We start from the raw sequence: 14,378 nt of genomic DNA on the forward strand, positions 1-14,378 counted from the left end.
TTTTTTTACTGGCACACATCATTTGTGGGGCCTCTTATTGCGACACCTGATTGTTCTCTCATTTTAGTTTTAGTAATATTTTTAAATGGTTGTAAAAAATGAAAAAAACAGCAGGTGTATTGGCTGCATTTTCAGATAAATAGTTGTATATGTTTACAAAATGTACAATTTATATTTGCATTTCAAGTTTTAAAAATTTACTCAACATGTCTGTGGTTTTTTTACAGTAGAAAATACTACTAGGATTTTAAGTTCTTTGTGTGATTTCAGATCAGTAACACTAATGCAGTATGTCAGTGAAAAAAACAACTAAATTGAATTGAGCTGAAAAGAATGATACCAAACAAGGCAAGAGGAAAAAAATAAAATGAAACAATCTGAGGGTGAAATACAAATGTAAACTCAAAAGGAGTCAAAAATGGCCGGTTGTATTTCAGACCTCAGTGGGTTAATCCACCAAATCATGAAAAATTAGGTTTAAATTTTTGTTCATGACAGTGCAGATTTCTGTCATTTTGTGTAATTTAAGCATGTAAGAATGCGTTTTTTTCTAAAAAACAAACAAACAAACAAACAAAAAAAAACAGTGTGAAACTTAAGTTAGACTTGTGTTTGTAAATGAACCGCCCCATGTTGTGTAGCTTTCTGGATTTTATACTTATTGGGCTACATGTTTATTTATTATACAGGCTACAGTACATAACATCAAAACTCACATGTTTTATGTAACTAAAGTGTGTAATTATGTTGGCTACAGACAATAATTAAGTAATAGACTATATTTATATGAAAAACGTGTATACTTACTACACTTGAATCATTTCAACCATATGTAACCACCTGCATGTGTGTTTGGGGGGAAAAGGCTTTGATTTTGCCACCCCATTTGATTTCTTTGCCACCCTCATGCCACCCTAAGAAACTTTCTCTAGATCCGCCCCTGCTTGGGTTCAACATCGGCACATGCAAATATGACAAAATAACCAGCTTCTCTCATTACATTTCAAACAGGACAGTGGTAACAACAGTAGGCTACGGACATTGTTAAGTTTTAGATTTTAAATAGGCTGTATAAGTTTAAAATCGAGCAACAGGACGGTCAAATATCGCTGATTTTACTACAGAGTAGGAAGGACTGTAGGGTAGCAAACGTACTCGGGAAACAGGTTTTCAACACTGCAGGTTACCTGGGTGTAAGATAGATAGATAGAGACAGGGAGAAAGAGAGCGAGTTTCCCAGAACACCTGTTCTCCAGGTAGGCGGAGAAAAAACCAGGGCGGGTACAAATAAGCGCTCTGACCCTCTCTACACGCTTAGTAGAGAACAAGGAATAACCGGCTAGTAAACTAAAAGCCAAACCGGGACTATACATTGTATTTTACAGGTAATTTTGATTTACTTCATCAACTTTTCTGCCACTCTGTAACTTCAGACCTGCCGTGTTATCGCCGGGAGTAGTCTTCAGATCACAGCAGGATGATTTCATCATCTTATAGGAAGATGGAATTATACGATATCACACAGTTTTTGGAGTTGTTATTGCTACCGGGTCGATTTTGACTTGTGTTCGGTGACAGTTTCACAGACATTTACGGTGTACTTGTTTGAAGAGGTTTTATTTATGACTGTTGAAGCGAACTAGAACAAATCGGTCAACTACTAAACTTCGGGTTTAAATTCCTTTAATCTTAAAGCCGTGTGTGTATTATATTAGTTATATTAGACTGCCAGAGAGCTACTTGTTTTTTTGTTCCAAATAGATGTTCACTGTCGTTTAGCCGTGACATTTGTTTAAATCATTTTCTTAATAAATCAATTCTCGCTATTGTTATGCTCTTAGTTTGGAGCATGGAGTTGGAGACAGCAATGGAAAGAGGGGGAGGGAGAGAGAGAAGGACGCCAACAAGGTAGTTAGTGAGCTACAACCCATGCTGGGTTCAGCTCACTGGGTACTTCTTTAAGATGTTGATTTCAAATTCCTCTCTGTGAAGAGAGACTGCTTCACGCAGTGAGTGGGTAGCCATTGGGCGCCTGTGGAAAAAAGGCTCGGATGAGCTTGCCAAAGTTCTAGAAGTTGTGCCTCCATCGCTTGTGTCCAGATCACCCGCTCTACTGCCGTGCAGCTCCGTCTTTTCACTTTCATTTCAGTTTGCGCGTGTGCAGTGTGAGAGGCTGCGGTGACACCCTCACGACGACAGACAGGATTTCAAACAGGTTTTTCGATGTGGCCTCACATAATTATCACAACAACCGTGAAAATAGTTGGATTGACATTGCTGCTCAATCGCAGTTGCCTGATTAATGCTTTTCATTAGCAATTTAGCAAAGTGGATGGTGGTGGTGTGCGTGTCTGTGTGAAAGACAGAGAGGGAGAGCGAGCGACAGATTTTCTGTTAAAACCTTAGTTTTATGGACGCACAGTGTGAGCACTCAGGTCGCATCAGAGCATCGGGCTGTATAGTGTGAAACCCTGCATCGTGATCTACGAACTTCTAACCCCTGCGAGTCAATCGTGCAGTTTGAGCATAAGCTGAATAACGCGACTGAAAAAAATCGCACAGTGTATGCCCAGCTTAACGCAGTCAGTTCTTCTTTTAGTGTTATGATGTTTTGTGGAAAACAAGGTCTAAAACTACTTATAACACACACACACACTACTTATAACACACACACACACACATACACACACACACACACACACACACACACACACACACACGTGTGTGTGTGTGTGTTTATAAGTAGTTTTAGACCTTGTTTTCCACAAAACATCACAACACTAAAAGAAGAACTGTAACTCCACCAGAGTGCCTATTTCGGGTCACATTTGCCGGTGTGTGTGTGTGTGTGTGTGTGTGTGTTTATAAGTAGTTGTAGACCTTGTTTTCCACAAAACATCATAACAGTAAAAGAAGAACTGTAACTGCACCAGAGTGCCTATTTCGGGTCACATTTGCCGGTCCAAGCCCGGATAAAGGATTGGAATTAAAAAAACAAAACAATAATTGCTAAAAGAAATTTAATTTCTAGTTCTAAATAAATTCTAAATGCATTGAGGACGTTTTTTACTCACTTTATGTCTCTTTCACGGTGTTATTTTTCTCTTCTACAACGTAGGTTACAATCACATTAGCATGACCAATTATCCAAATTAGGCGGTGACGTCATTGAGCGACTTTTAGGACAGCCAATAGCGATTTTCCTTACCGAGGAGTCTGCAACACTGGCGAGAAGCAGTAATTGTTCCCTTTCAGTCTATTCACTCGGTACAACACATAAGCAGTAGCGGTTTTTGATACGGGCGACACGGGCGGCATCGTGGTGGGCGGCATCATCACAGACATTGGCAAAAAAAAAAAAATGCTAGTACTCATGCTGCTCCGAGGTCAGCCAGCGCATTTTGGGAATGTCATAGGCACCGATCAGTTTTCTATCGCCCATTTGCTGGGAGTAAGGGCGCCCTCCGTTTGCGAGGTGCGCCTGCTGCTTGCGGCACAGGGAGGAGAGGGCGGGGCGGCGGGGGATTCTCTGGCTGGAGCAGCATCTAATAACCAACTCGCAAAATAAAAGAAAATAAAAACAAAACAACAAACACGAAAACACCAGACATAATAATACAGACTTATAATTTGCACCAATGTTTTTTTCGAAATTCTGTATGCGAAAAGTGAGCGTAAGAGCCCTCGGTGCGCCTGCTCGCTGCTGAAGTCAAAGTAAACTTTATTGTCATCTCCGCTACATACAGTCCAGTATATAAAGAGACGAGACGACGATATATATACACACACACATTGCAAAATTATAACCAATGGAAGATGGACAAGAAAAGTTCTCCCAGGCTGCCAAACAGGCTAGGACCACCACTGCACATAAGTATGGGATATCACGCCCTCGCGTGTCCTGGCTGAAGAAACCTTTATTCACGCCTTTAAGGCAGATGACGTGTGTGACACGCGCACAGCCCGCCTGCACATATAGCTGCTGTCATCACAGTCATCCCTCAGTTCAATAGCCGCTCTTCACCTCACTGAGAACACCTCTGCTGAGTTGGGATACCTAACTGCTGCTAGTTAGTTCCATTGTCTGCCTACTTGAACTTAGTTTAACTGCCCCTGTTGGTGTTAGCCTCCACCGCGCAGTTGGTGCGTAGGCTGCCCGCGGAGCACTAATTTCAAGTTTTTCTGTGCACCGTTTTGCTTTGCGTTTTGGAATGGACTCCAATCCGAAGTGAGCAAAGCAGAAATCTTCTGTTCGCCCCTGTCCTCAGGGATGTGGTTTCTCTTTGCACAACAGCTACCAGCACGATGCCTGCCCTGTCTGCCTGGGGATCGTCCACGCTAGGAGAGCAGTGACGGAGCCCAAAGCCTGTGCGTTTTGTCGCCAGCTCCAGCGCTCGACCCTAGAAAGACGGGTGACTTTTGTGGAGAAAGTGTTGGGACACTCGGCTGTCACACGGCATGACCCTCTCCTTTCCGAGTCTGGATCCCCGGCTCCGTCCAAGTCCGAAGACGAGGTTTATCCCGTCGATGTCTCCCCAATTAGCTGGACTGACCACATGGAATATGTTGGCAGGTTAGCCAATGAAGAGCCGGAACCATGCAGGAGCACTCCCCAGGAAGACGATGTGGAGAAGATTTATCGGTCTCAGGCCGGCACTGCTCGCACCATGAGCTCCGTCACCATGCTCCAGACGTACTAGGCAATGTGCCTGGCGGAGCTCGGATCGCTGGTTCCTGATGACAGCCCACTGGCACCCCTTCTTAACGAGGTCATTGTCGCCACAGATTACATCCTCCGTGCAGCGCTCTCCCCCGCTTCGACATTGGCTTCGACAATAGTGGCACAGAGGCACCTTTGGCTGACCTTCTCTGACGTAGGGACAGAGCTGTATATCTGGACCCACTAGTGTCTGCGGCTGGGTTATTCGAACATTCACTTGAAGCCATTCAGGCTAGATTTGATCTGAGGAAGAAGCAGACAGAAGGTCTACGCGACATCATCCCCAGATGATGGGGAAGCCCAAGCCCGCAGCTAGCTCTCACAGGCCCGCCGCTCCTCTGCCGACTGGCAAGAGACCGGCGCCCACTGCTGCAGTGGGTGTGCCGCCAGCGGGAGAACATCCTCCAAGCCGAGATCCACACCAGTCGGCCTGGAGCAAAGGAACACAATGCTCCAGGAGGAAGAAGCCTCAGCCCTCCTAGCTGTGCTTGAGAGTGGAGAAGGGGTCCAGCGGCAGGGAGACGCTGCTTTTACCCCTCTGTTGCCTCCCAGGAGTTGCCGCTTAAGTTCTGTTCAGGTTGTCAGCCCCAGAAAGCGCTGCACTTTCCTAACACTGTCTCCCAAGCACAAATCCCCTGCACACAAAATGCTAAGTGTTCTCGCTGTTTTTCATTGTTGTGCCCCAGTAAAGGTGCCTCCAACAAAATGTATGAATGTACATGTTCCCATGTTACAATCAATAAAGAGTGTTGTTTATTCTCAAACAATCACAAATGCTCAGCCTGCAGGCAGAATGAGCCAGGTCAGGCAGGTGATGCATTCTCCTGCAGACACACAGGTCAGCCGGCTGGTTGTTCAATTCCCTCAGTGGCACGCTTGCGCCCCCTCTCCGTGGGTGCTGCGAACCATTGCCATGGGTTACCGGTTACAGTTCAAGGTCAAGCCGCCTCGTGTCCAGAGAGTCGTAAACACGACTGTCAGCGCCAAGGCGGGTATGGTACTCAGAGAGGAAATAATGGCACTATTGCAGAAAAGAGCAATACGAGTGGTCCCCACTTCGGAGACAAAGGTTGATACAGCCGTTATTTTGTTGTTCCGAAAAAAGGGGGAGGGCTTCGTCCCATCCTCGACCTGCAAGTCTTGAACACGTATCTACGAAGTACAGGTTCAAGATGCTAACAGTCAGACAGCTCTTGAATGCTGTCGGCCCGGGAGATTGGTTTGTAACAATCGATCTAACAGATGCTTATTTTCATGTGGCTATACACCCGAAACACAGGCAGTTTCTGAGGTTTGCATTTGAGGGCGTAGCCGTTCGGGCTTTCGCTCGCTCCTCGCACCTTTGCAAAATGTGCCGAAGCAGCGCTAGCGGCCCTCAGAGAGAGAGAGGCATCCGCGTCGGACGACTGGGCTCTCGTAGCTTGCTCCAGAGAGCAGGCGGAGACACAGCTGTCACTGGTTCTGTCACACATTCAGACACTGGGTTTCTCTGTGAACTTTCAAAAGAGCTCGCTAATCCCGAGTCAGCAGATGTTTTTTCCTCGGTTTGGAAATATGCTCGCTTTCCAGCCGCGCACGTTTGTCTGAGCACAGAGTGCCTGCGCTTCATCCTCGTTCAGTTTCAGCTGGGATGCAGACTGCGTTTCCAGATGATATTATGTTTGTTGGGCATGGTGGCATCTGTGATCATCGTAGTACCACTTGGACTGTTAAAAATGAGAGCGTTTCAACGCTGGACTCTCTCACCGCCTGTGTGCATCGCGTCACCTCTGGTGGAGGCTGACGGTAACCGCATCTTGCATGCTAGCTCTCCGTCCTTGGAGGAGCCCGGGCTGCTGCATCAGGGCTCTCGGATTGGGAGGGTGTTGTTTCGCAAGGTGGTGTCCACAGATGCTTCCCTAAGAGGGTGGGGAGCGCTGTGCGAGGGTGCATCAGTGAGAGGGATCTGGTCCGCAGCCCAGCGCCAGCTGCACATCAACCACTTAGAGCTGTTAGCAGTGTTCTTAGCTCTAAAACATTTCCGTCCAGTCCTGGAGGGCCAGCATGTCTTAGTCAGGACGGACAATTCAACAGTGGTGTCTCACATAAACAGGCAGGGAGGAACATGCTCTCTTCCCCTGTTAAAGCTGTCTCGCTCTCTGCTGTTATGGTGCAGTGTTCATTTTCTGTCTCTAAGAGCCACCCATGTCGCGGGCCACCTGAACCTGGGGCCGGACCTTCTCTCCAGGGGGGGTCCTCTGGTGAGAGAATGGAGGTTACACCCTTTAATGGTGGCTCAGATTTGGGATCTATTTGGCAAGGCGCAAATAGATCTTTTTGCTTCCAGGGTAAATATTCACTGCCTCCTGTTCTTCTCCATAATCGACCACGATGCACCCTTGGGCTTGGACGCGCTAGCGCACCAATGGCCAGATGTGCTACTGTATGCATTTCCCCCAGTGGAAATGAAATCTCCAGTTCTAGAGAGAGTGCGTTGGCAGTCCCTCTCTGTCTAATTCTAGTGGCCCACAAGGTCGTAGTATGCAGAGATAATCAGCCTGCTAGCAGCGAGTCCTTGGCAGCTTCCTCTCAGCAGGGACCTCCTCTCTCAGGCGGGAGGAGAAGTGGTTCATCCGCGCCCGGATCTGTGGCGCCTTCGTGCTTACCTGCTGAGAGGTTAAACTTGATTGCTAAGGGTAGTGTGATAGCGACAATTCAGAGCGTTAGGGCCTCATCTACTAAAGGCTTGTACGCTTACAAATGGCGAGCCTTCGAGCAATGGTGCCAGGACCGCCATACTCTCCCATTTCAGTGCTCTATTGTGGATGTTTTGACATTCCTGCAGGAGCTGCTGGATAAGGGCCTTTCATTTTCAACAGTTAAGGTTTATTTAGCAGCTATATCTGCTTGTCATATTGACTTTGACAGGGTGACACCAGGTGCACATCCCCTCGCCATACGTTTTCTGAAAGGAGTTCGCCGGCTGAGGCCCGTGCTTAAGTTCAGTGTCCCTGCTTGGGACTTGTCTTTGGTGCTGGAGGCCCTTTGTAGCCCCCCGTTTGAACCCATTGAGTCTGTGGATATGAAATTTCTTTCATATAAGACTGCGTTACTTCTCGCTTTGGCTTGGGCAAAGCAAGTGGGTGACCTTCATGCGCTGTCCGTGCATCCCTCCTGCACACAGTTCTCTCCTGATGGCCACAAGGTCGTATTGAGTCCAAATGCTGCCTATTTTTCTAAGATCATGCCTGCATCTTATAGCTCAATGGAGTTTGAGTTGCTGAGCTTTTGCTTCCCTCGTTTTGCATCTGAGGAGCAGAGGAGGATGCATTCTCTTTGTCCAGTGCGTGTGCTATGCACCTACATTTAGCGCACACAGAATGTGCGAGGAACAAGGTACAACACAAGGTGGCCTCACTGAGCAGTTTGGCTCAGTGAAGAGCGGCTATTGAACTGAGGGATGACTGTGATGACAGCGGCCATATGTGCAGGCGAGGCCGTGCGCGTGTCATCACACGTCATCTGCCTTAAAGGATTGAATAAAGGTTTCTTCAGCCAGGACACGCGAGGGCGTGATATCCCATACTTATGTGTTGAATATTATTTGAATAAGTTGTTTTTTTTGTTTTTCATTTTTTTACAGCTGATATTTTTGTTGGTAGCATTTTGAGTGGGTTCTGGAATGTGACTGACATGAACTAGTTTTTGTAGTTTTTAACGAGCGCTTTGTAAGGAAAATCAAACAGAAGCTTGTGTCTAATTAAGTAGGGAACAGCACCGCCACTCCTGTTTAATTCCGACATAAAAACTGAGCTACCTTAATGAATCTAGTCGTTGCCTGTGTGTCCTGTGTAGGGGGGATGTGCTACATAAGGGTAGACAAAAGGCGTTGGGATGAGATTTGGCTGGTACTGCCTAAAAAATAATTTTAAAAAAACCCTCTACTCCTTTTGGTGGTCTTGATTTTATTCAGCTCTTGGGTGTTAGCCAATGAGAGCCTTTTTTATAGATAAAATCATTAATTCATATTTTCCTTTGTGCTCCACCTCCAGAGAAATCCAGTTAAACCATGAATAAAGACACAGAGATCGACATGATAGAAGTGGAGGTCAACGAGCTCGACCCAGAGACGGGGGACGGTCAGGCTCCAGGCAGGAAGAAAAATGGCAGCGTCAAGCTGAAAGTTCCCGATGATGAGGTTACCTTCACTGGGCTGTCCAAAAAGGAGCTGATGAAGGTTGCTGGCACTCCAGGGTAAGAGCTGCAGCTAAGAGCTGTCTTCCTCTGTGGGCGTTAAAATCAGAGGACATTATTACATTATTATTTTTGTTTTTCTTCCACAGATGGGTGAGGACCCGCTGGGTTCTTCATTTCCTCATTTGGTTGGGCTGGTTTGGTATGCTTGCTGGAGCCATTGTAATCATAGTCCAGGCTCCTCGCTGCAAGTCTATCCCTGAGATGAACTGGTGGAATGAAGGGCCTCTCTACCAGATCACTGACCTTGAAGTGTTCTCTGAAGGACTGAAAGGTAGACTATTTGTGGAGAGCTTATGAAGCTGATCAAGTGGTTTTATTCTTGCACGTTTTTAAAAAATATTTATTTTAAAATGTTTATTCCAAAGATAAGTGAGTGTTGCCCTGCTGCTTCTCACACCCTCATTTTTCTGCCTTATGTGAAGTTTACACTGACCCAGCATTTCATTCAATACTTCCTTTTTTTTTCTCTTTTCCTTTTAGGTGTTGAAGAAAAGTTGGATGACATTAATGAGCTAAAGGTGAAAGGCCTGGTTATCGGGCCTCTTAATATTGCCCAGGCCAACCAGAAGATTATTCTGAACTTTGCTGAAATCAGTCTAGTGCATGGAAAAGCTGAAGATCTGGACAACTTGTTGAAGGCGGCCCACAAAAAGGGTACACAATTTTCTGATCAGTGACTTGCTATACAGCTCACACTTAAAGAGTCATTAAGAGTGGTTCCTGCTTTGTTGCCAAATTCTGGAGTCTTGAGGACCAGATGTGAGCAAACATTTGCTTTCCTGTTTCTTTCAGGCATTTCTGTGGTGCTTGACCTGACTCCAAACTACGAAGGAAATCCTGAGTGGTTTAGTGACAGTGAAGAAATAATGGAAAGAGTCAAGGTAAGCACACAGATTTAATATTTGATTATTTCCAGCAAGAAAGCACATGAAGCAACATCACTGTCTTTAAATGTGATGAACCAATCGCAAATCTTTGACTTTTGGCCCCATGGATGGACGATTAAATTGGACATTATGTATGTAGTATTATGTGGTGTAGTAGATTCGGGTCTTGCTGCCACTGTAGTTAACTTGGATCTGTTCTCTTCCAGGCTGCAGCCGAGTACTGGCTGGAAAAGGGTCTTGATGGCATCAAGATATCTGACCTTGTCGATCCCTCCAATAGTACTGATTGGGCCAAACTGCGAATGGCGGTCCAGGGAAATGGCACTGATGACACAAAGAAGAGGTTAGTGTGGCTGCTATGTTGTGACCTGTGATTCAGCACAAGTAAACAATGCATGCCACTACACAGGGTATTTTATTTTAGATTCTTAACTGTAGCTAATATCCAGACATATGATAACAAAGTTGTAGGCCTGATCTGTCCTGGAAAGGTAATTTTAAAAGCATCAGTAAAATATCAGGTACAGGATACGGTCTTCTGAGAGAACATGGACATGAAATGCAGTCCCATCAACATTCAAGGAAGTGTTTCAAGATGTATAAGAAGTACAAGTTCTAGACTGACCTGATCTTATTCTCTTTTCTTTAGGGCTCTGATGGGTGTGGTCAACAGTATTTCAGCTGATGAGGTGTCTCAGCTAGTCAATGTCTCTGGTGTCGATCTAATCTTGTCTGACCTGCTCAGTAGAAACACGGGAGGTAGGCTGCTACTGTTTGCATAGTAGTGATTATTATTATTATTATTAGTGACAATAATCCTGAGTAAATGTCAAAAAGGTGCTTTGTAGATGATTATGGTACCTGAATATCCACAGGTAAAGAGCGCATTAGGGACCTGGAGACCCTCCACTCTGAGCAGAGAAAAATAGGCTGGGGTCTCGGTGCTGCTCAGAAGGACCGTCTGTCTAAACGGGCAACGACTCGGGGCCTGATTCGTCTCTACCAGCTTCTGCTCTTCACCTTGCCTGGAACCCCTGTGTTTACCTACGGAGATGAAATTGGCCTTCAGGCAAATCAGATGAGCAACAAAACAAACCAGACCAGAGAAGCTCCGAAGATGGTTTGGAATGTAGAGAAGGAAGAAACTGACGGTGCTAAGGTAAGTGTGGGTGTGTTCAGTCTGTCACTGATCAAGCGTTCATTTGCTTTAAGTGCAGTAAAACATTTTCTTGAATTTCATTTACAGTCTAACCATACTGAATACGCTGAAATAAGGAAGTGGTTCAGATCCCTCAGTGACCTGCGAGGCAAAGAGCGCTCCCTCCTGCACGGCGACTACTACAGTCTCTACAGCTCTGCCACGTCTCTCTCTTTCCTTCGTGTGTGGGATCAGAGCAAGAGATACATAACAGCTGTAAACTGGGGAGATGGTCCCGAGCTGCTGAAATTAAATCTGGCACCTACAGGCAAGTTACAGTTCCACAGAAATGTCTACTGACGATATCTAGCAACATCTATTAACTCTGCTATTTATTTTAAACTTGATGACCTTTGTTTGTGCAGAGGGGGTAGAGCTACCAGAAACGGCCAAGGTGAAGCTGTCAACTGACCAAGAATTTGAGGTGGACTCCACTGTACACCTGAAAGATCTCACACTCAAAGCTGGACAAGCACTGCTTCTGCAGTTCCCCTACACGGGCTAAAGATGGCGCCAAAGGATAGGAAAGCTGCATACTGATTAGTGTTGTTTACTAAAATCTACCAAATGCAGTTTCTAAATACATTCTTAAGGATTAAACTGCATTAATGGGCATTTTTCTTATTAAAACTTGTGCTGTTTAAGGTTTTTAGAAAACCGATCGATCTTAAATTTTCCTTTTTAGTGACTTTCTTTATGAATTTTTGGGGGAGAGTTTTTGTAACTCACGCAGGAAAAAGAAGTGAAGTGTGGATGCATGATGTTCGAGTCTGTCAAGTGAAAAGAATAAACGGCGTTCTGTACTCAACCGCATATTTGTGTTTTTGTGTTTGTGTGCAAGACGCCTTTAAGAGTTGTGTTTACGCTGATAATATCACGTAAGATGTTGACAGTCTTTATGCAGGAGATAATATCAAATGAGACATTCATTGTTTTCACTGCATTACAGGTGTGTATGTGTGAAAGTGTGTCACAGATGTGAACGGAGGAAGTGTTTATTTTATCACCGCCCTGAGATGGGTTTTTATACACGCAGCAGGCGTGAATCTGAGACGCACCTATGAGTCTCACTAAAGGGGTCACACACCTGTCCATGGCTGTCTTAAAGTAACTCGATGGACGAAATACACAAAGCTTCAAATTTGGTGCAGACGTCATGAGTTGTGATTCTAGGCAGATGAAATAACTTTGGCAGAAATGCAGCAACAAAGAGTTCCTAGTACAGCATGTTTCACAGTGGCCTTTGAAATTAATCTTCTAAATAAAGTGGCTTTATGAGCCATTATCTTCCTGATAAATGAATCAGCAATGATAAAATCAGCTAGACAAATGAGTAGTTGGTTACAAATGTCTACTGTCTGTACGTGCCCCACAGTTATAAACTTATGAAGTCTCATATAAGTTTAGAGGGGGAAAAAAGTTATAACTGACTTTTTTAAAGGAACATTGAAGTTATTTCTCTAGAGACTGTAATTCCAAATTCACAAGGCTCATGTTTAGACGGCTACAATGGGATGAACTTCTTTTTTTTTTTGCCCGCCCAAATATCAAGTTTAAGCATTGACCTGTCTGATTAGGAAGAATATGTAATATTTATATATTTGTTACCCATTTAAGTCATTGATCTTCAACAACAGTCTGTGGTTTCACCATTTACACTGACAGTCATCATTTGCCTTTTTTTAAACATGTTTTCTTGTTACTTGTATATAAAAATATATAACAGCTATAATTAATCCCTTAACTCTGCAGTGTATGATCTGATCTCAGTCCTGAAACCTCCCAAATAGAAAATGTAGGTTTTTAAAAAATTGAAATACAAGAAATATTTATAAAGATGATTTCATCAGCCAACACAATAACACATAAAAACAGCTACTATTACTACTAAGCACTCTACTCATGTACACTTATATATATGCACATCTGTGAATATGTTGCTGATTGCGATGTAGCTCAGAGCTTTTATACCACTGATACCAATTTATACCCCGACATGTAGTTAATGTACGAGTACAATGATGTTCTACAATTTCATACATTATATTGCTATCTTATTAATACAAACATCTTTTTGTTTGAGTATATATTTTACTCTAGTTAACATTTAATTGAATTAATACTATACAATACATATTCATGTCTGTTTCATTTTGTTGCATTAACATATTTTGTTGAATAACTAGTAACTGTGACTGTATGGTATATGAGGTGGGTAAAGAGTGCAATATTTGTCTCCACGTTGGAGTAAATTAAAACTTTAAATTAGTACAAATGAATCAAAATGACCTTAAAAGTGGTGGCGCTTTTAGTCCGGCACTTAAATGAATGCATAGCTCTATATTGCCGATTATACCTCCGTGCTTTAGTTTGAGCAGCAAACTTGAGCCTTTGACGTTTGCTTCTACTCGAATATTTCTCCATAAGGGGGTTTTGCTCGTAACTAATTTTAAACCAAAACAATGTTGAGTTTGTAATGATCCATCTGAAAAACAAAAATCACTTTCATATTCTTAAAATCGTCCTATAAATATCACTTTATCTTATTTAGAATCATCATATATGTCATAATCCATTGTAGATACGTAATTTTGATCCTTCAGATAGTTACTGAAGCTATTTTAAGATTCAGAGGAAAAAAAAAGTCTAGTTTTTGATGTTCAATCATGTTTTGCATTCATCTTTGGGACTGACAAAATGCTGTGCTTGGTACAAAATCCACATTTGAAAAGCTCAAAATGATGCAGGCTAACTGCACACACTGGCAGTCTGGCTTTCTTTTATATACTGAAATACATGAACCGTGCTTTATGAATGGAGAAGCCTTGCTTTGTAATATAATGCCATAAAACGTGTCAATTTCTCATTTAAAAACACTGGTTTAAACCCACTCTTTTGATAAAAATGTCAAACAATTCCTCTGACACGTGAAACTAAACTCAGTAGAGTTTCGGGGTCTTGATACAATACAGGGCCGCCGTGCTGTGGTATCACAGGGGAGGTTTGAAGATGATGATACCGGGAATCAGAGCCCGTGTCGCACCTATGCTTGCACCCCACGCCGCTGCGAAACCAAACCACCGCCATGCACACTCATGACTGACTCTCAGTCTGAGTCTGACAGATACAGATGCACCTTTTACATCACAGTGTCATGAAGATACATGACCTTTCTTCAGCTTTCATGGAACACTGCAGCTAGTGAAATACAGTACTGTAATTTAGTTAGAGTGGAAAGCCAGAAAGCAAAGTGAGTACAAGATATTCTCGTTTCACACAACAATTACAAAGCCAGTCGCTAATTCATACTAATGTACAATTATATACACCTCTTGTT

The 14,378-nt window shown here is 43.8% G+C and overlaps 1 protein-coding gene and 1 long non-coding RNA gene across 2 annotated transcripts; one reads left to right on the forward strand and one right to left on the reverse strand.

The window, feature by feature from the left end:
• Positions 1-1,300: 1,300 nt before the first annotated feature.
• Positions 1,301-11,849, forward strand: LOC109195675 (4F2 cell-surface antigen heavy chain). The gene is made up of 10 exons (XM_019348178.2): positions 1,301-1,385; positions 8,752-8,953; positions 9,043-9,227; positions 9,437-9,610; positions 9,749-9,837; positions 10,050-10,186; positions 10,493-10,602; positions 10,719-11,002; positions 11,090-11,309; positions 11,407-11,849. The coding sequence occupies exons 2-10, from the start codon at positions 8,769-8,771 to the stop codon at positions 11,544-11,546; spliced, it is 1,524 nt and encodes a 507-aa protein (XP_019203723.1). The 5' UTR covers positions 1,301-1,385; positions 8,752-8,768; the 3' UTR covers positions 11,547-11,849.
• On the reverse strand, positions 9,844-11,012 carry LOC112846112 (uncharacterized). The gene is made up of 3 exons (XR_003218943.1): positions 10,705-11,012; positions 10,469-10,580; positions 9,844-10,167 (listed from the first exon to the last, which is right to left on the reverse strand). It is a non-coding gene; the product is annotated as an uncharacterized LOC112846112 (long non-coding RNA).
• Positions 11,850-14,378: the final 2,529 nt, after the last annotated feature.

This window comes from Oreochromis niloticus, linkage group LG3 (assembly GCF_001858045.2).
Source record: "Oreochromis niloticus isolate F11D_XX linkage group LG3, O_niloticus_UMD_NMBU, whole genome shotgun sequence".
Classification (NCBI taxonomy): domain Eukaryota; kingdom Metazoa; phylum Chordata; class Actinopteri; order Cichliformes; family Cichlidae; genus Oreochromis; species Oreochromis niloticus.

What these genes read in the sequence shown, in the direction of transcription:
- LOC109195675 (XM_019348178.2), top strand. Translation starts at nt 8,769, where the DNA reads ATGAATAAAGACACAGAGATCGACATGATAGAAGTGGAGGTCAACGAG. An exon ending in AAGAAACTGACGGTGCTAAG is followed by an intron (nt 11,003 to 11,089) that starts GTAAGTGTGGGT and finishes TTTCATTTACAG; the next exon opens with TCTAACCATACTGAATACGC. An exon ending in ATTAAATCTGGCACCTACAG is followed by an intron (nt 11,310 to 11,406) that starts GCAAGTTACAGT and finishes TTGTTTGTGCAG; the next exon opens with AGGGGGTAGAGCTACCAGAA.